General features: G+C 41.2%; 1 protein-coding gene across 1 annotated transcript in view; it reads left to right on the top strand.

Annotated features, from left to right (window-relative positions):
- The window catches only part of LOC113409490 (CLIP-associating protein 2-like), a 271,704-nt gene that overhangs the window by 178,457 nt on the left and 73,116 nt on the right, over nt 1-20,131 (top strand). The window contains exons 21-23 of the mRNA XM_029914215.1: nt 680-781; nt 16,956-17,126; nt 18,227-18,334. Coding sequence (XP_029770075.1) covers nt 680-781; nt 16,956-17,126; nt 18,227-18,334 — 381 coding nt within the window. The remainder of the gene's footprint in view (nt 1-679; nt 782-16,955; nt 17,127-18,226; nt 18,335-20,131) is intronic.

Raw genomic sequence — 20,131 nt, 5'->3', positions numbered from 1 at the left:
AACCTTGTATGGAAATTGCTATAAAGCATAAAGAATTTCTTTTGTGTCCACATCCATAGGCATGAGTATAGTGGTATCCTGAGGTACAGAGAAGATTGCAGGTCTCTAAAAACCGGAGCAGTGCTGCTCAGCATTGTTGGCAAGAATCCTCAGTGGCGTGTTCAAAAGAGAGCCAGGGTTGGCTTTGTTACCTAGAGGATGAAAAAGGAAAGTTAATAAAATTACAGCCTTCAAGTAGTAATGAGTAGAGTATGATATTTGTTACATTAGGTACTTCTCTCCTCCTAAATTATAAAATATTTTCCTTGACTCTTACTTCATAAGCTTTACATTTAAAAATATAAAATCAGTGTATTTCTGGAGAAAACTAGAGTTATCTAATTTGGTGTTGATGAAGATGAGCTAGTTTTAATTTTAAAAATTGATAGTGTATAAATTCTTTATTGAAGTACTTACAGTCAGAAAGAAAAGTGTTTGTGTTTCTTAACTTGCAGTTAAATCTATCGCGGTATTTAATTTTCTATTATGAGTTGGTTTTTTTCAAGTGAGGTTTGGATGATTGAGTTTTCCAGTATGTAAATCTTCAGTTTTCAACTATAGTAACGTAATAAAACATTAACACTATGAGATCTCTATTCGTGATGAAGACTATTTTCTTAATGTCATTTTTACTTTATAGGTCGTATACGAACAAAGCTTTCAACACCGTCTGTTGGAATTGGAAATTCAAAGACAGATTCTAGAGGACGTAGTCGAACGAAAGTGGTCTCTCAATCTCAGCGTATGTATTTATCAGTAATACTTGATAAAAAGATAGGCCATATGCTTAGCATACATTCATTGACCAATGGCAATGGTCAAAGCTAATATAAAAAACATAAGCCGCATACTGAGTTGTTGTTCTGTGCCTTAGGTTCATCATCGCCAGACAAAAATGAAGGTATTTTTTTTTTTTCGGTGCTTTGGGTCAGTAGTATTTGCATGCTTTTGAAATCTTTGATAATTTGTGTTGTCATATTTTTCGGAGAAAAATTAGGGCTAGTTCACCCCTTAAAATAGGTTGTATAACAGGTAATAGGTTGTATTACTACTTTGTAGTCTTAAAAAACCCCAGCAAAATCTTCTGTACTAACTAGCTAGAATACTTAAAAATGTAATATCAGAAATTAGGTTAAGTGGGTGGTGTCTTTTTGTACTTATAGATGACCTGAAAATCCTAGTTCTTCGGTACCCAAATCCTCTTATTTTTTAGTTAATAGTAGTCTAAAAGTATAATTCAGTAATTGTGTTTTCCCCTTTACTTTTCACTATAAAGTAGACACTGCCATTGCCACCTGGGTGCACTCTAGTTTCCTACATATCGCCAGTATCTTTACTCCTCAACTTTCCTTTTGTTTTGCATTTAATTTTTCTTTTTAAATTCTTCACTGAGGGTTTTTCACTGGGACTTTTTTCTACCTCAGCAGCAATAGAAATAGTTTAATTTTGGAGCTAAAATTATTGGTGGTGGTTATTTAAAATATACAATGTTTTAAAAGTGATTTATGCTATGTAGGCTTTAAATGATTTTTAAAATTTTGAAATGACAGTGCATTCTTAAGGTTTGAAATTAACAATATGTATAGGCTTGGAAGGATTAGATATTTATCAGTAAACGTCTATTTCACTGTACACATATAAACCAATGAAAAAATATTTCCACTGATGATGATTAAAACTTACAGACAGACACCATAAGAAAAATGATGTTTGAGAATTTATTAGAGTTTGATTTAAGGATATTTACTTTGCATATTTTGACATGTGATGTTGACAGTTTGTTTTTTAACAGTTATAAACCTTTAACTTCTTCGAGAGATGGTCTCTGTTGTATTCCACTGAGGGTTTACGCATGCACACCATGCATCCAGAGCTAGAGAATTTGAAAATAGTGTCTACTGGTCCATGCGTGAGCCCTGGTTTGCTTCATGATTTCATCTGAGGTGATAAAAGGCGAGGCGGAGCAACCGCGTCTTCAGTTCCTTCTCATCACCGCCTGGTCCAGATTGGAACTTTCTGTGTCTTTGTCTTTGAAGCACTTTTAAAAACATGGTTGTACATAGTTTTAGAATTTTACAATTTATAATGTTTTTAGCTGTTTTATCGTAGTTTATTGTAATGTTAGTGATTAGGATAGATAGTTGGGGGGGGGGGGTGTTTTCCCTACCCTCCCTCCTGCTCTTCCCAGTACTCTCACGTGGGTACAATGCCTAAGACTCTGAGCTTCAAATTCTGTGCCTCCTGCCTGTGTTCCTTCTCAGTCAGCGACAAACACCAGTGCTGCCTCTACTGCTTGGGAGAAGCCCACATTACATCACGGTGCAATATTTGCCAGTCTTTCCACAGCTGTACCCGAAAAGGTTGGGGCCTTTGCCTCCAGAAGCACCTTATGAAAGTCTCCATGAGGACTCGCTTAGACCCCGGCCAGGGAAATCCACCCCACCCCATCCCACCCCAGTACATCGGTCTGAAACAGCTAGGTACGCATCTCTTGCTACTGTGTCCGGATCCAGCACTGGTGGTACTACCACTGTGGACCTCACGCCGGGGACTAGTCTGGAGGTAAGGAAGCATTCCCATAAGTGTGGCGTTAAGTTTTCCTTGAAAACAAAGAAAGAAGATACTGCTTCCATGAGTTCGAGTCACAGAGAGGGAGTGCACTCTAAAGTGCATAAACACGAAAAGAAGTCCCACAAGCAAGGGGATCTGGTGGTCCCAGGTACCAAACTGTAGGTACCGTCAACATTGGCACCCCATAAAGTGTGGGACCTGTGCAGTCCAGGGAAGTCCACTACTCCACCACCACTTACCCCTGACATCAGGAAGATTGGGAAAAGCACCCGAGCCCCAGGTCATCTTCATTTTAGAGGAACCGAGATTGTCTCGCATGTTGTGATCCTCGACCTCTTGGGAGACTTTCTCCCCCTCATGACATGCCACCCCTCACCTCCTGCTCCAGTGGTCTACACGCTTCTGCCGACTCTGATGGTACCACCAAAGGAACTGTAGTCCACCTTCTCATCTTCGGAAGAGTTGGATGATGGAAAGGGACCATCAATTCCCTTCAGCAGTACATGTATTCTAGAAGGCCATCTGGATCGTGCAATACCATATGATGCAACCACCATGGACCCACTGGTTCCCCACGCAAGGAGATCTGCCTCAACTCCCTCCAGATTGAGCATACTGGCCTTATTGTGGGCAATGGTCCCAATACTTCCCTCTCAGAACTCACCTGGTCCGCAAGGGAGACTTCATCTGTCTCCCCATTAAAGGGGCCGTTGAGTAGAAGCTCAGATCCAATCCTGGAAGAGAAGCCCTTTAGCCCAGTTCCAACAGTGCCACTGGAACCGGAGAGATTCCCTTCCTCTTCCCCAGACAAGGCAGTGACTTCAGCGTCCCCTTTGCCTTTAGCTAATTCCAGGGTCTCCTGCATGGAGTAGTGGGGGAGCTTCACATCCCCTTGGAGGAAATCCGGGATACACAGCATAAACTCCTGGATATTCTCCATTCATCTGCACCAACTAGTGTCGCACTGCCCATCAATGATGCTGACCTTAAACCAGCTGATACGGCACACAACGGCCACATGCACACCTACCTCCAAGGGAAAAGCAATGATATGTTCCATCTAAGGGGTCTTAGTTTCTTTTCTTACACACAGCCCGAACCCACTTGTGGGTCAGGCAGCAACTGAACAATCCAGGCAACAACACGCACCTTCCACATCATCCATCAGAGAGGGCAAGCAATTGGACCTTTTGGGCCGTAAGGTCTTTTCCTTGGTCAGTCTCCAATTCAGGATTTTGAACTATCAGGTATTACTAGCCAAATATGTTTTCCTGAATTATAGCAAACTGGAGGAATTTGCTGAAAACGTCCTCCGCAAGATTGGGCTTATTTCCAGGTGATCATAGAGGAAGGGAAGCTGGTGGCAAGAACAATGCTCCAACCAGTGGTGGATGTGGCAGATACTTCTTCCAGGACTATGGCTGCAAGCATAGTCATGCGGAGGGGATCGTGGCTCCACTCCTGTGTTTTTCCTCGGGAGGTACAGAACACTATAGAAGACTTCCCTTTTGATGAATCCCATCTTTTTAATCAAAAACTGATGATTCCCTTCATACTCTCAAAGACTCCAAAACTACCCTATGTTCTCTGGGTATTTTTATGCCTGCTCCGAAGTGTAAGCTTCAGCACCTGCCACCCACACTATGCTACATAGCCTCCCAGTTTTTCCACCAGAGACCTTATGCACATCCACAGAAGAGACAAAGGACAGAGATTCCCACCCTCCGGGACCACCTTCACAGGCTTCCTCCTTGCAGATGCAATCCCCAGCTAAAAGGTATTTCGAAGACATTCTTGACAGCTGTCAGCCGTCTTGCCCCCTTAAGAGGCCATGCAACCATCTTACCCCCTTAAGAGGCACTCTTTTTCCAAGCTTGGAGTGCAATAACAACAGACACATGGGTGCTAAATATCATCCACCATGGCTGTATGATTGAATTCATCATGCTACCTCCTCCACAGCCCCCCGATCCCTCCTCAGGGTCTACCGTCATGACAGCATCTTCACCCAAGAAGTGAACTCCTTACTACAATGGGGAGTGATAGATGGTGTTTCCTTGGAATATCACGGGACCGGATTCTATTCAATTTACTTCCTGATACCCGAGAAGAAAGGCAGACGGAGACTAATTCTAGACCTCCAGCTTTTCAGTCGCTTAATTCGCAAGCCCAAGTTTCGTATGGTCACACTAGCAGCAATTTCCCATCACTAGAAAAAGGCATGTGGGATCTCAATATGCAACACGCTCTCACATAGACATCCATCCAGCCCACAGATGATTCCCCATTTTCACGTCTGCTCCATTTCCAAAACAGGGTTCTCCCTTTCGGACTAACTACTGCTCCCAGTGTCGTCTTCAAGGTTTTTGCAGTCATGGTGGCCTACATCAGACGTCATGGAGTCCTGGTATTCCCATATCTCAACAACTGGCTCCTGGCTGCTCAGTCCAGACGCAAAGCCTAAGTTTCAACATCCGTGTTGCTCAGCCTTCTTTCATCCCTCGGGATCAGTATCAGTGTTTAAAAATCAACCTTGGACCCCACACAACCCACAGGTTTTATAGGGGCCACAATCAACTCAGTCATAGCACAGGCCTACCTACCAAGGGACAGGTTCCATACACTGAGAGAACTCATAACTTCCGCTAACAATCCTTATGTCCATGCCAGGACTTGTTTGTCGCTCCTTGGCCACATGGCTTCTTATACATATGTCACCACCTTCGCTCAACTCCATCTTCGCTGCCTCCAGATGTGGCTTCAAACTGTTTTCTCGCCCAGCCATCACGCCATGGAGCTCGTGCTGACAGTCCCTCCAGTGTACTCTCAGCCTTCCAGTGGTGGATGGACCCACGTCATGTCTGAATAGCGGTTCTCCTCCTTCCCGGACAAGACGATCATCACCGATGCATCCCTCATAGACTGGGGAGCACACATGGATGATCACATGACACAGGGAACATGGACTACTCAGGAATCCAGGATGAACATCAACATCCTGGAAGTCCAGGCTGTAAGGAAAGCATGTAAGAAAAGCCTTTCATCTGTTCCCGTCATGTTCTTATCCTGTCGGACAACACCTCCACTGTTTTCCACATCAACAAACGGGGGCAAAGGTCAACCGTTCTGTGTGTAAAAGCAGTCAACCTCTGGAACTGGTGCATCACCCACTTGTCTGCAGCTTCTCTCTCAGGGAAACAGAACGTGATTGCGGACTCAATTATCAGGCAGTTTGCAATCGACCACAAGTGGGAACTCGACCACATGTAACTCACTACATGTTCAACTGATGGGGGATGCCAACCAGAGACCTCTTCACCTCTCACGTAAACAGCAAATGCAACATGTATTACTCTGGGGAGGTCTCAGACACCACTCTCAGAGCGATACTCTCATACTGTCCTGGTCAGACCAAAATAACTATGCCTCACCTCCTCTATTGCTCCTACCACAAGTATTCCACAAGATCAGACTAGACAGAGCATCAGTCATTCTGATAGCCCCCTACAGGCCCAGACAATTCTAGTTTCCCAACCACCCGTCCATCAATTCCCATCCCCACCATTCACGATCTGCTGGTGCACTACAACAGCTAGATCCCAATCCATAGGTGCTCCACCTCAGAGTATGGTATTTGGATGGGCATCGTCTCTAGAACAGGCTTGTTCCACAGACATGCAAAACATCCTCTCCAGCAGCAAAACATCCTCTCAGCCTCATCTCTCTAGGAGTCCACCTAGCTGCGATTAGTGCCTTCCACCCTCCCAGTGGAAGGGCACTCAGTCTTTACACACCCATTAACTGTTAGGTTCTGGAAGGGCCTCATCAGAACCTTCCCTCCCATCAAACCCTTTGCTCCCCAGTGAAATCTTAACCTAGTTCTATTTGTAGTAACAAAACCACCCTTCGAACTGTTGGCATCGTGCTCTATGTTCCTCTTTTCCTTGAAAAGTCGCCTTTCTTGTTGCTATCACTTCTGCGAGAAGGGTCGGTGAACTTGGGTCCAAGATGGTGGAATCCCCTTTTATGATTTTTATGAGTCTCTCTGTGCCTGCATCCCAAATTTCTACCAATGGTCACCTCCCAGTTTCACATTAATCCATTCACTTACCTGTTTTCTTCCCGAAGCCACGCACATTTGCAGAGGAATGATGACTCTACTCCCTAGACATCCGATGGGCCTTGGCCTTCTATCTACAGAGGACAAGCCTCATCAGGAAGTCCCCCAGACCGTTGGTGACAGTAGCAGAAAAACTCAAGGTCAGACAGTCTCCACCCAGAGAATCTCCAAGTGGATTTTGGGTTGCATTACACTTTGCTATCAACTCTCTGGCCTCCTTCTGCCCACTGGGATGCAGGATCATTCCACGTGAGCTCAGGCTTTGACCACAGCCTCCCTCTACGACATGCCGCTCCAGGGACATCTGTGGAGTGGCCATGTGGAGTTCAGTGCACACCTTTGCTACACACTATCCCTTGGTACAGGACTTGACAGCAGATGCCTTCTTCAGCATGGCAATCCTCTGCTCAACAGTTCCATCTCCATCCTTGCACCCTCCTCCAACTTAGGTACTCCTTATTAATCACCCTCAGTTGAGTACACTAGGGACCATCACTCAAAGAAGAGGTTACTTATCTGTAACTGGAAGTTCTTAGAGATGTGTTGTCCCTATCTGTATTCCACTTCCCACCCTCCTTCCCCTCTGCTATGGATCTGTTGGATTTGTGGTGGAAAAGGAAGTGGAGATGCTGTTGGTCCGCCTTGCCCTTTATCATCTCGGATGAAACCATGAGGTGAACCAGGGCACATGCGCAGACCAACGGATACTACTTTCAAATTCTCCAACTCCAGACACATGGTGCACATGCAAAACCCTCAGTGGAATACGGATAGGGAACACACATCTCGAAGAACCTTCAGTTACAGGTAAGTAACCATCTCTTTTTGAATCACAGCATCTGTTGTAGTTAAATTGTTGTCTGACCCCTCATTGTCTGACACCCCCCATAATTTTCCACAACTGTAAACATTTAAAATTGATAAAAATAAAAAATGCTTGAAACCCATAATTATGCTCAACCATGAAAACATAAATTGATAAAAATAATGCTTAAAAATAAACAGTGATTATATTCATGAAAATTATAAAAAAAAAAAATCAGATTCTTCCAAACCTAAATATATGTGGTCATTAAATGTGGGTTTTTGGCTTTTTTTTGTTTGTTTGTTTTTGTTTGTTTTAACATTATCAGTTTTGATTTTAAAAAAATGTTATCCCATTCCACTCAGTATACATTTTTGTACAAAACATTTTTTTTAATTAACAATTTGGGGCCCGATTTTCAAACATGCACCTGCACTTATATACGGCTAATTACTGTGCAGTTACCAGGACAGCACAAACAAATACTGTCAGGTACAAGTAATCAGTATGTAAACTTTTTGTTTATAAAGTTGGCAAGTTTGTTATTAAACCGAAGAGACACATGACACCCCCAATATAATTTTAACCACTTTTCAGAGTAGAATGATGCTTTAAAGTGCACAGAAAGTGTAGTAACTTAAAAAGGTCATTAGTCCATAATATACCCTTTTTTTAGATAGTCATGGAATAGCAGAAATTAAAAGTGAACAAATTCATTTGGTTATAAAATCTTCCTTACTATAAGTTTGCATTAATTTTTCAGTAACAATTTCCTGAAGGCCTTTTTATTTTCAAAGGGACGCTGGTCAAACTTGGCCCAGAATTTGCAGGTTCTGTGAAAACAAGCTTTTACAAAATCTAAAGACCAACAGACATATGCATTATACCCATAAAAGAGCTTTATTAATCAAGACATTTTGATGGGAAATTACTCAAAATAAATGGCAAAAAAGGGTTATACCTAAATCATTGATGGATATTCAGTTTCTGCAGAGGTGGTCAGTGTTAAGAGGTTTGTATTCTAATTCAATTTTAGCTAATTAATTCTTCACATTCAATAAAATGTAAACTTAAGCTTTTAAATTGTATTTTACTGGTAATTGTGGTTGTTTGCAAAAGAACTCACTTTCTGTTTGGATCAGAGCCTGAAGGGATGAGTTGGGTAGAACTCCCTGATGTGCTACTGAAATAATTGGATGGCTTTACATATGGTAGTATGGAAAAATAAATCATTCCCTCCCCCCTTCCTAACTGGCAGCCCTCCTCCCACTCAGAGCTGAATCCTTCAGCAGAGCTCATTGCTTACAAATATCAGGAGTGTGACAAATAAGAATTCCTAGACAATGTAAAAGAGGACTAATAGAACAAATAAACATAAGAACATAACTTAATAATGGCCATACTGGGTCAGACCAAAAGCCCATCCAGCCCAGTATCCTGTCTTCCAACAGAGGCCAATGCCAGGTGTCCCAGAGGGAATGAACAGAATAGGTGATCATCAAGTGATCCATCCCCTGTTGCCCATTCTCAGCTTCTGGCAGACAGAGGCTAGGGACACCATGCCTGCCCATCCTAGCTAATAGCCATTGATGGACCTATCCTCCATGAATTTATCTAGTTCTTTTTTGAACCTGTTATAATCTTGGCCTTTACAACATCCTCTGGCAAAGAGTTCCACAGGTTGACTGTGTGTTGTGTGAAGAAATACTTCCTTTTGTTTGTTTTAAACCTGCTGCCTATTAATTTAATTTGGTGACCCCTAATTCTTGTGTTATGAGAAGGAGTAAATAATATTTATTTACTTTCTCCACACCAGTCATGATTTTATAGACCTCTATCATATCCCCCCTTAGCTGTCTCTTTTCCAAGCTGGAAAATCCCAGTTTTATTAATCTCGTCTCATATGGAAGCCGTTCCAGACCCCTAATCATTTTTGTTGTCCTTCTCTGAACCTTTTCCCAACTCCAGTATAAATAAAAGTGGACAGGAGAGGGGCAACTGAAGCACAAGGGTGCCTGACGTGTTGTGGCATAATTTTTTTAAAATTCTAATTTAAATGAGAATTATTGACATGAAACTGTGAGTGAAAAGTTCCAGATTGGTCAGACCATTTTATAATGGGTTACATATTAGACTAAGGCCTGGTCTACACTAACCCCCCAAGTCGAAGTAAGGTACGCAACTTCAGCTACGTGAATAACGTAGCTGAAGTCGACATACCTTACTTCGAACTTACCGCTGTTCAGACGCGGTCCACACGGGGCAGGCAGGCTCCCCCGTCGACTCCGCGGTACTCCTCTCGTTGAGATGGAGTACCACAGTCGACGGTGAGCACTTCCTGGTTCGATTTATCGCGTCCAGACCAGACGCGATAAATCGAACCAGGAAGTTCGATTTCCAGCCGCCGAACTAGCGGCTAAGTATAGACCAGCCCTTAGATTCCCACCTCTTACAAATAATTGTAGTACAGCGTTCCCCTTCTGTTGTCTTAGACGAAGTCTCCATATTTTAAAAAAAAAAGTCATTTTAAAACAATACATTATTGTCTCATCTGGCAGTATAAATTCTTTTGAAACTAAAACCATTGTGCTATAATTTAGGGATAGAGCTGTACTTCAAGTTTCAAGGGTATGTATTTAAAGGCTAGGATATTTGACTGATACTCGCAAGGTTGGGTAGTTTTGTGGGGGAGGGGAAATACGTAATTGTAACTAGGGATTTTGGAGGAACTTTCCTCCTACTCCCACCCTCAGAGCTATTTGTAAATAGACAGTCATATTAAATACATTTATACAGATCTGTATTGCAGTTAAGTCATGAATAGAAAAGTTGCTACTCTTGTTTTCAATTTGGTTCCGGCTAATTTATTAGGGTTTGCATGGTGTTACTATATTTATCTCTATTAGAGAAAAAGAATAGATTTTCTGATTGAAAAAAAATTATTTTGCTTTTCCTTCAGATGGATTATAATAAAGGAAATAATAGAAAGTTAGAATGACAAAATTTAGTTAGGTCTAAATATTTTGACTCATTTTATAATTATCTGAAAGTATCTTGTCAGATTACAAATGTGTTCCAGTACCTGTGCTTCCCTTTTCGGAGCTGTTTTGATCACCTCACTCCCAGCCAAATTTTCCATCATTGTTTTTGTCTTGAATAAGAAAATGTTTGTGGCCTTTCGTGAAAATTGCTTTCTTCAGCTTTTAAATCTTTATTTTTTTGCAGTCTAATATTACCTGAAAATATTCTGGAAGTTGAGTTCATATTTAATTGAAAATAATGTAATTCTTTAGTATTATGCAGTTAGAAAGATGGAAACTTGTAATTTGCTTTTGCAGCTTTGCTTCATCTGATTTGTACACAAGCATCTGAACCTAGTTCTTTAGTTGTGGAAGCTACTAAAATGCATTGCTTTTCGCATAACCCTTTTGTGGCTTTTTTCTCCTGTGTGAACTGACTAAAGCTTTCTTGTTTCCATTTGCCATCCATTTTTAATCTGCTCTGCTCCCTCCCTCTTCATGGATTATAAACCTTTACCCTAATCCTGCCTTTTACACTTGTTCAGGATCACAGTCTGCTAACCCCATTGGTGGTAAGACTCTTAAAATTTGTGTGTGCATTGTTGTTTGATCATTTGTCTACATATCCCTAACATAGGACCCTATTCAGCAGAAATTCCAGCTCACTTTCCATGGTCCTACAACAATTTAATTTAATGTAATTCTTAGAAGGAAAAACATTTCTTCTTTGTAATTGTGGAGTATCATCTTTGTAATTTTTTTTCTTCCACTATCAAAATAGCACTGATTGTTTAGACCTGCAACTGCTCATGCTACTGTGTGTAAGGTGAACAGTTCAGCGAGTCCAGTGTACCCCACAGTAGCGGTCAACCAGATGTAACAAACATCTAGAAGTAGCAGAGTGATGTATATAACTTTATATTGATCAAGCACACTTTTTGCATTTAGCGAAGGGGAAGGGTAAAGGATTATCAGGTTTTGCAAGCTTCTTCAGGGAATCTGCTGGAAATTCTCTAGTACAGAGGACAGTTATTCTATATTCTGCCAGGTCTTTCTGAATTAATTGGGATGGGCTGAATGATATGCAGAAGGTCTGCATGAGCTCTTAATTCTCACAAAACTACATAAAACTAGTAGAAATGTCTGCTTTTCATCTCCGTAACAGAAACTAGGTTCATGACTTCCGTGCTGCACAATATTGCATGTCTCATTTTTGCTGAATAGGCCCATAGATAGAAAAGGGCATCTTGCTAAATAATCATTTCAAGTCTCAATTCAACCAACAAATCATATAGTCTATGCATGGCGCATTGTTTTCAGTTTCCCGCCTCCCTCTGCGCGGACCCCCTCCCCACCCCCCCACACACATTTTTTCAGTCATTTCTTTTCTATCAAGCTTTAATGATCTTGTGGTCCGAAAATATGCCTGTGGACTTTTTATTGTTACAGCATCTTTGCTTTTTGGTTGACACTGGTAGTTCTTGTAATGTAAGAGTACTATGAAACTTACTTAAGCTGATAGACATCTTACAGCGTTGCTATGCTTACACTGTTTCTTTCTTTTAAATGGGGCTAGGAAAATTATTATAGGCTTCATTTCACTGAGCTGATTTTGGTTAAAAATAGCTTTGCTTTTTAATTAAGATTTTTAGGTGAAATTGTTTTTATTCTGTATTTGGCAACAATGACATATAATTAAACTGATTATTGCTATAAAATAGAGTTTTAATTAGAGTATCGGTAAGGGATATGAATGGACCATTTGTTAGGTATTAAAATGTAAGATATCCACAGCTGAAACTTCAAAGGATGAAGATAGTCTAGGTAAAAGTGACCAATTTCTTCCAATGGATGCAATGTGCTAAAATTGAAGATCAAATTTCTAATAAATTGTATATTTTTTATGAATAAAATTTGCTAAGATACTTCAACAAAGAATTTTAACATCTTGATCAGGTGTGTTTTTTCATAATGTGTTCCAAAGGTTGAAAATTGTAGTTTTAAAAAAGCTTTCTTAATTGAATTTTTAGAATAACTTCCATGGAAGTCAGTGGGAGTCTTTCCATTGTCTACAGTCAGTGTTAGAGGATTGGGCTCCAAGAGAGTAGGATTTGAAGAAATACCAGGGCCTACTTCATCTTTTACATGTTTAGAAAATACGATAGTTATTTGTTGTGTTATGAAAATCAAGGTGATCAGTCCAGGGATGTTACAGAAGAAAATTATCTATTTGGTTTAACGACTGGTGGTTCACAAATTGCAATATGTGACCAACAGTCCCATATAATTTTAAAAATGAACACACAGTTGTTGTTCTACTATATATTCCCTATGGGTGCCCCACCATAGGATGTGCATATGCCTGTGCGCTCTCAATCGAAGACTGTGAAGTGTCTGTGGGCATACACAGAGAGGTGCCTTGTGCTTTGAACAGGGAACATAAGGAGTTGCAAGCCTGCCATCACAAAGTTCCTTTTCAACCACTTGCGGCTCGAAAGAGTCTGATGTATTCAGCTTCCCACCTTCACTTTGTGAATTCTTTACTTCATTTATTTGTTTTAGTAATTTCTTTTAGTTTATCTATTTTCATTGTTACCTTTATTTTGCATAGCAACTGTTATGTTGGTTGGGGGCAGGAGAATTTCTTCCCTTCTTCTTCTTTGATCTTTTGTTCTGTGTTGGAACCAGGGGTTGAGACTTGCCACAAGCACTTTCCCCATATTGATGGACACTCCAGCTGCCTGCGGTGTTTGGGGGGACTCTCACAAGTCACAACCCTTCTAAATGCAAGGTCTGTCTGGATTTCAAAGGCAGATCCAAGAGAACAGGAAGACTAGACTAAGACTAGACTTAAGCTCCTGTTAATAGAGCTTGCCCTAGCGCTGGAGGTGTATGCTTCTCCCCCTCCAAGTCCCAGTACATTAGGTTCTATGTTGCAGACTGCCTCAATCACAGTTGTTGACTTGTTTACAGCCCTGGACGATAAAACCATGTACAGGAGGAGCAAGAGTCTCAGGCTGAGATCTCACCTTCATCTCTGAAGTCCTCTTCATCTCCAGATGAGGTGCTATTGCCACCACTGCTCTCCTATGCTGATGATTTTAGCTTTCCAGGATCTCATGAAAAGGCTAGTGGATTCACTTCAAATCCCACTAGAGGAAGTCCAAGAGTTGGTGGACAGAGGTCCAGGCAGCAGTGTCCAGACCATTAAACACTATTCCCATCTTTGGGACTCTGCATCAACCACAAAAAATACGCACTATCTGCAGTACAGAGAGGAGACTTTATAGGAGTTACTCTGGACTTCACAACAGCAAGAGCCTACCTACTGAGGAGAGATTCTTCACCCTATCCAACCAAAGCTCAACATTGCAGTGCAGCCCACAAACAGTGAGAATTTGTCTGTAGGTCTTAGGCCACATGTCAGCCTCCAGGTATGTGACACCCCATGTGAGGATGCACCTCAGGTTGCTTCTATACGTGGATAAGGACAGTGTATATTCCAAACTGACATAGCCTTTCCTAAGATATCACAATGCCTTAGAAGGTTTTGGACTGTCTTACATGATGGAAGGACACATGGAAGGTCTGTATTGGAACTCCATTCTTGTATCCAGCACCTTTGAAGACCCTCACAATAGACGCATCTCTGGGATGGGAGCTCATCTACAGGGAGACTTAGCACAGAAATCAGTGCTCCAAACCAGTGTCTGGAGTTAAAAACAGATTGATATGCTTGCCAACACTTCTCTCACACCATACAAAGTCACTCAGAGTAATGCTGAACAATAGGGTAGCAATGTATTAAGTCAATTGCCAGGGCAGAGCAAGACCCCAGTCCTTATGTGCATAGTTATTAAGGCTGGAATCTGGTCTCTCTCTCATCAGATAGAAATATCGGCAGCCTGTTTACCAGATCTCCACAATACAATCGCAGACTCCTTGAGCAGGCACTTCTGGCGAGATCATGAATGGGAATTCAAGGACTCTGTCTTCCACAGGATCTGCCAGACCTGAGGTATACCGGGGTAGACCTCTTTGCTACCCTGAACAAAATGAAATGTTTCCTGTTCTATTGCAATGGATGTTACAGCTATGGGTATGTCTACACCCAGCCGCTAGTTCGGCGGCTGGGAATCGAAGTTCTGGGTTCGACTTATCGCGTCTTGTCTGGACGCGATAAGTCAAACCAGGAAGTGATCGCCGTCGACTGCGGTACTCCAGCTATATGAGAGGAGTACCGCGGCGTCGACGGGGGAGCCTGCCTGCCGCGTGTGGAACGAGGTAAGTTCGAACTAAGGTACTTCGACTTCAGCTACATTATTCACGTAGCTGAAGTTGCGTACCTTAGTTCAAATTGGGGGGGTAAGTGTAGACCAGGCCTATGACTCTCTGGGGAATGCCCTGATAACAACATGGCCTTGTACCCTCTTTGTGCTTACCTAGCTATACCATTAATCCTCAAGACTCTTCTCAAGCTGCACTGAGAAGGAGCATGAGCTAGCCTCGTATCACCTGCTTGGCTGAGACAGGTGTGGTACTCAAACCTCATCCACCTCTTGGGGAAGGTAACACCCCTCAGATTTCCTATTACAAAAGACCTATTGGCACAGGTATTCATCGATCCCATCCCCTTCTCTCTGAATCTGAGAACCTGGCTGCTCGGTGACTCTCAAGCATGGAATTGACCTTTTTGGCTAGAGTTCAGTCAGTTTTCTTATCTAGTAGAAAGCCTAGTACTCATAAAACTTGCAAAGGTGCAAGCACTTCCAATCATTGTGCTCCCTCACATCTTCTAAAGGCTAGGAAGTTCTGCTTTCTAACATCCTGGGCTACCTATTTGAATTAGACACATAGGGTTTCTCAATTAGCTCTATCAGAGTGCATCTGTCACCATCACAGCCTTCCACTCATCTATCCGGGGCTTCTCAGTCTTTGCCACACCCTACAGCAATCAGATTTCTTCAGGGCATATACAACTTGCTTCTGCCATTCGACAGCTGGCTCCCCAGTGGGACTTCAACTGATTTTGAATGCCCTAAAAAAAATCCCCCTTCAAACCAATGGCAACCTGCTCTCTCTCCCCAAAATTTTGTACCTAATTGCCTTCACCTCAGCAAGGTGAATGGGGGAGTGGGAAGATCTCATGGTGGACCCAGCATGTACCACCTTCTACAAAGACAAGATTATATTACATCCCTATCCTTGCTTCCTCCCAGATGTTATATTCCTCCCTTGGAATATGAGATTAACCAGGAAATTCACCTACCAGTTTTCTGCCCAAACCTTGTGCCGCCAGAGAATAAACCTTTGTCCACTGAATGTCAGGAGGGCCCTTGCTTTCTATCTAAACCATTCTTGGCATCTCTCAGACTATTTGTATCAATTGCAGATAGGATGAAGGGTCAACCGATTTCCACACAAACTAAGTGGGTTTTGAATGCATCTTGACCTGCTCTGAAAATGCTGGTGTTCACAGAGTAACAGCACATTCCATTAGTGCTCAGTCCAGATCTGTAACTTCACTGAAGGATGTTGCCAGAGCAGAAATCTGCAGGACTCCTATTTGGTCTTCTGTGCATGCCTTTGCCAAACATTGCTTCATTTTATCTGCTTCCCGAGATAACTCATTTGGTGATGTGGTTTTTGTGTGTGTCCTGGACTTACCTCCTCACTGAGCTTCTGCTTGGGTGTCTCCTACAACGGAGCACCCATAGGGACATATACTCGAAGGAGAAGGAAAGGTTACTTCCTTACAGTAACTTGAGTTCTTTGGGATGTTTTGTCCTTAAATGTGCTCCACCTCCCACCCTCATTCCCCTCTGCTGTGGAATTCAGCTTCGCTGTCAAGAAGGAACTGAGTGGTGACCGGCTGACATCTCTCAAGATGCACTCGTTCAGAGCAGGAGGAACTGCTTTGTACAGGCATGGGCTCACAGACACTACGTTGCAGTCTCCAATCGAGGATGCATGGGCTTGCATACATCCTATGGTGGAGCACCCATAGGGACAAAACCTCTTGAACTCAAATTGCTGTAAGGTAAGTAACCTCTCCATCTTCACATTCGGGAATATTGGATGCTTTTGTAAATACTAGTGAAAGGAATAATATTTTTGGTGTGCGGTTACAATTGCTTGCTATGGTGCTCATATAGTCCTAAATACCATGATAAGAGTTTTCAGACTTGCAGGGATATTTTTATACCTATACCTTGTGAGAGGTGCTTTATTTTTAAAACTAGATGTAGATCTTACAGATTTTTCTCAAATTTTACATTTTATCTTGTAAGTTCTTCCAAACTATTTTTTTCAAACCATTTCAGTCAAACATGTTGTTTTTCTGTTTTTTTATCCTCGCTATTTATCTGAAGTTATTTATTTTTACTTATTTTGCCTTCAGCTGGTAGTCGATCTGGATCTCCTGGAAGAGTTTTGACTACAACTGCACTTTCAACTATGAACACAGGGGTTCAGAGAATATTAGTCAATCCAGCAACAGCACAAAAACGGAGCAAGATCCCACGAAGCCAAGGATGCAGTAGAGAAGCAAGTCCTTCTAGATTGTCAGTAGGTAAGAACTATCAAGTAACCTTTTTAGGTTTCTTTACAGATGGTGTTACTTTATGCATTTGGTGCCTAGTTACAGATGGTGGGGCTGGAAAACATATAATTGAAACTCTAAAATCTGACTGGGGACCCGCAAAGCCAACTCCCAAGGGAGGCCTATGATTTGCAACAGTTTCAAATTTAAGGTGGGACTATGAAGTTTGCTGTTCTCTGAATGCACTGATCTATGCTCCATGCTTACTCTTAAGCAAAGAAAAGGAAGTGTGGAAGGAGCAAGTGAATAGGAGCCCCTATAAAAATCCAACGTTGTTGGGAACCCTCAAAATCTTTATGGCAGCCTGGAAACACTGAAAACTGGGAAGAAGACATCAAGACAATTAGCGTCCTTGAAATACTTGTTTTATTGTGTGTGTGTGTGTGTGTAGTGTAGTGTAGTGTAGTGTAAAAATGAATGTATTATGCTTCATATTTCCCCCAAGTACAGCCTCATGGTATAACTCAATTATCTATACTCTCTTGAAATATGTCAATAAATAAAACTGAGGTTACTGCTATCCGTAAGCTGGTTTTCTATAGTATTTTTATTTAGTTTTACCTTACCTTTACCTTAAACTGAATTATTCCCCCCCTTTTTAAATAGATTGTTGTACTGTACACTAGTGTAGCAAAAGCAGCATTTATTTCCACATTAGAAAAGAAAGATTAGCTGGAACTAAACTGAGTAAGTTATTGAATGAACTACTCTGTTTGTATGCTCTTCACAGGCTGTACTGATTAATGTTTCAACTATAATCTGAAAAAAGTTACCATCCTTTTCAAGCATTTTTTCAACTTTCTTTAGAGAGGTTCCAAATTCACGTTAGTTTATGTTGTGGCGAAGATACTTTCATCTGAACTGGCAGCATTTAGTGCAATTCGTCAAATTCATAAAATGTCAGAAAGAAGATAATACTGTAATGCTACATGAATAGAGGCAACGTCTGTTCTTAGAAATACATAATTGATCTGATTTATTGCACAAACAAAATTACATTAAAACTACAACTTTTCTTGTGTCTTCTCCCTTTCTGTGCTGCTGTTTGTCTGTACACTGAATCATACTAGCACGAGGCAGCCGCATTCCTCGACCTAGTGTGAGTCAGGGGTGCAGTCGGGAGGCCAGCCGTGAAAGTAGCAGGGACACAAGCCCTGTCCGCTCTTTTCCACCCCTTGGTAAGTACTTGGAGACCTTCGTTGTGCCTATTTATGCCTTTCATTATCTGCATCTAATGAACCCATGCCTTCTTCATTTAGCTTATAGTAGGTAACCATTATTTTCTTTGAACTCATTTGCCATTTACTTTGCTGGAGTATTGATCAACGTGTGAATGAAATGCACGTTAAAAAAGTAAATGCCACACTGGTATTAGTCTTATCCTTTACACCAAGAACCTGGGAAGATAACCTCACCACACAGTTCCTAGATTGAGGCTTTAAAAAGGGCAGTTCTGCTCAGAAAAGTGACTGTAAAAATGGTGTTGTAAGATTACATGTTTTTGTCTTGATTTCAATATGAAATGCATATAAATAAAAAACTAACTGTGACTAGGTTTGCTCGAGCTCAAAACCTGGGTTTTTCTTCCTGTTCCCTGGATCAGATAGATCGGATTGATAACTGGTTTTATATTGCAGGAATAATAGGAATTATAGTGCAGTTACTAAACAATTCTATTGATAGAAAAGAAAAAATATTGCTATATTGTCACGCTAGTGAGAGTGTAAATAGAAGTAAAAAAACAAATTTTAATTCTATTTTTGTCACTGAAGTAAGTCAGTATGAATCTCAGTGCAGATTAGTAGCAGATCCATTGAGTTAGAAGATGCCAGTTTCATGCAGTCATTTTTCAAAGCAGACTTGCACTGTAAGAATAGGCTACATTTTTTTGGAAATAAATGGAAGCAAATAGTAAGGGCCCTTGTCAGAGTGGGTGAACCTAAATCCAGTTTTGAAACCTACTTTCAGTGTCTCAAAAACAGGATAACACACAATTAACATAGGTCGCTATATGGGGGAGAGGAGGTTGGCAACTTCTTTACATTTCAGATTTGCACAACCACAGATACTTCAGACTTCTTTCCTAGAGCTACTGTCAACAATGACACAGCTTTCACATGCAATGCTGCAATTTACTGGCCTGACACTTAAAATATTTGCAAGTATCAAACTGACAAGTATTTACAAAACTCAAACGGAAGTACAGGAACCACATAGTTGGCTTTAAAAAAATCAGTAGCTTCTAATCATAAATCATTTTATCTGGTTGAAAGTTGCCTATGATTTAGGTAGCAGACTTGTCTTGAAAAGATAATTTTAGTTGGTTTGGGGCTCCTTCTGTAAGGTAGAAAATGTATCACTTGAAGGTTCTATTTGAAATTTACCTACTTTGTATGAATTTATAATAGATTTTTAGTGCCTTTTTTATTTCTTCCCAGTTCAGTATAGTCTACAGCAAAGATACCTTGCTTCCAACTCCTCATCTCACTCCCAAAATATTAAGATATTTACTCTATTTTCAACCTCAAAGTGAGGCACCACAGTATATTCCTAATTAGCATCTGAAAGTCTGATCCTTATTTTGGGCTGTTAAGGCAGTTTGCACCTTTCAGCCTTATTTTTACTGGCAAAGAGTTGGGTAAATAAATGGAAGCTGTCTTAGTATCTAATGCTAATTTAACCAGATGCTATTTAATCAGGAAACCTAATGAAAGAGCACGTTATATAAGATCCACTAGTCAGCTCTTATAGGTTCTGTGGTGTACTACGTATTTGTTTTCAAAAAGCAGTGTGTTTTCAGATACTTCTGTGCTTCTTTTGCTACTCTGCAGCTTGAATTTGAACAGTTTAATTGCTTGCATGTTGTATATGATTGACGTGTTATGCCAAGCCAAATGCTCCATATTTTTAAAACACCGTTATTAAAATAACTTCATAATGTTGTTGTTAGACATTAGGTTACTGGGACAGCTGTT

This window comes from Terrapene carolina, unplaced genomic scaffold (assembly GCF_002925995.2).
Source record: "Terrapene carolina triunguis isolate 2854851 unplaced genomic scaffold, T_m_triunguis-2.0 Scaffold33715, whole genome shotgun sequence".
Classification (NCBI taxonomy): Eukaryota; Metazoa; Chordata; order Testudines; family Emydidae; genus Terrapene; species Terrapene triunguis.
Note: the sequence above shows the minus strand (reverse complement) of the source record. Positions and strands in the feature narration are given on the sequence as shown.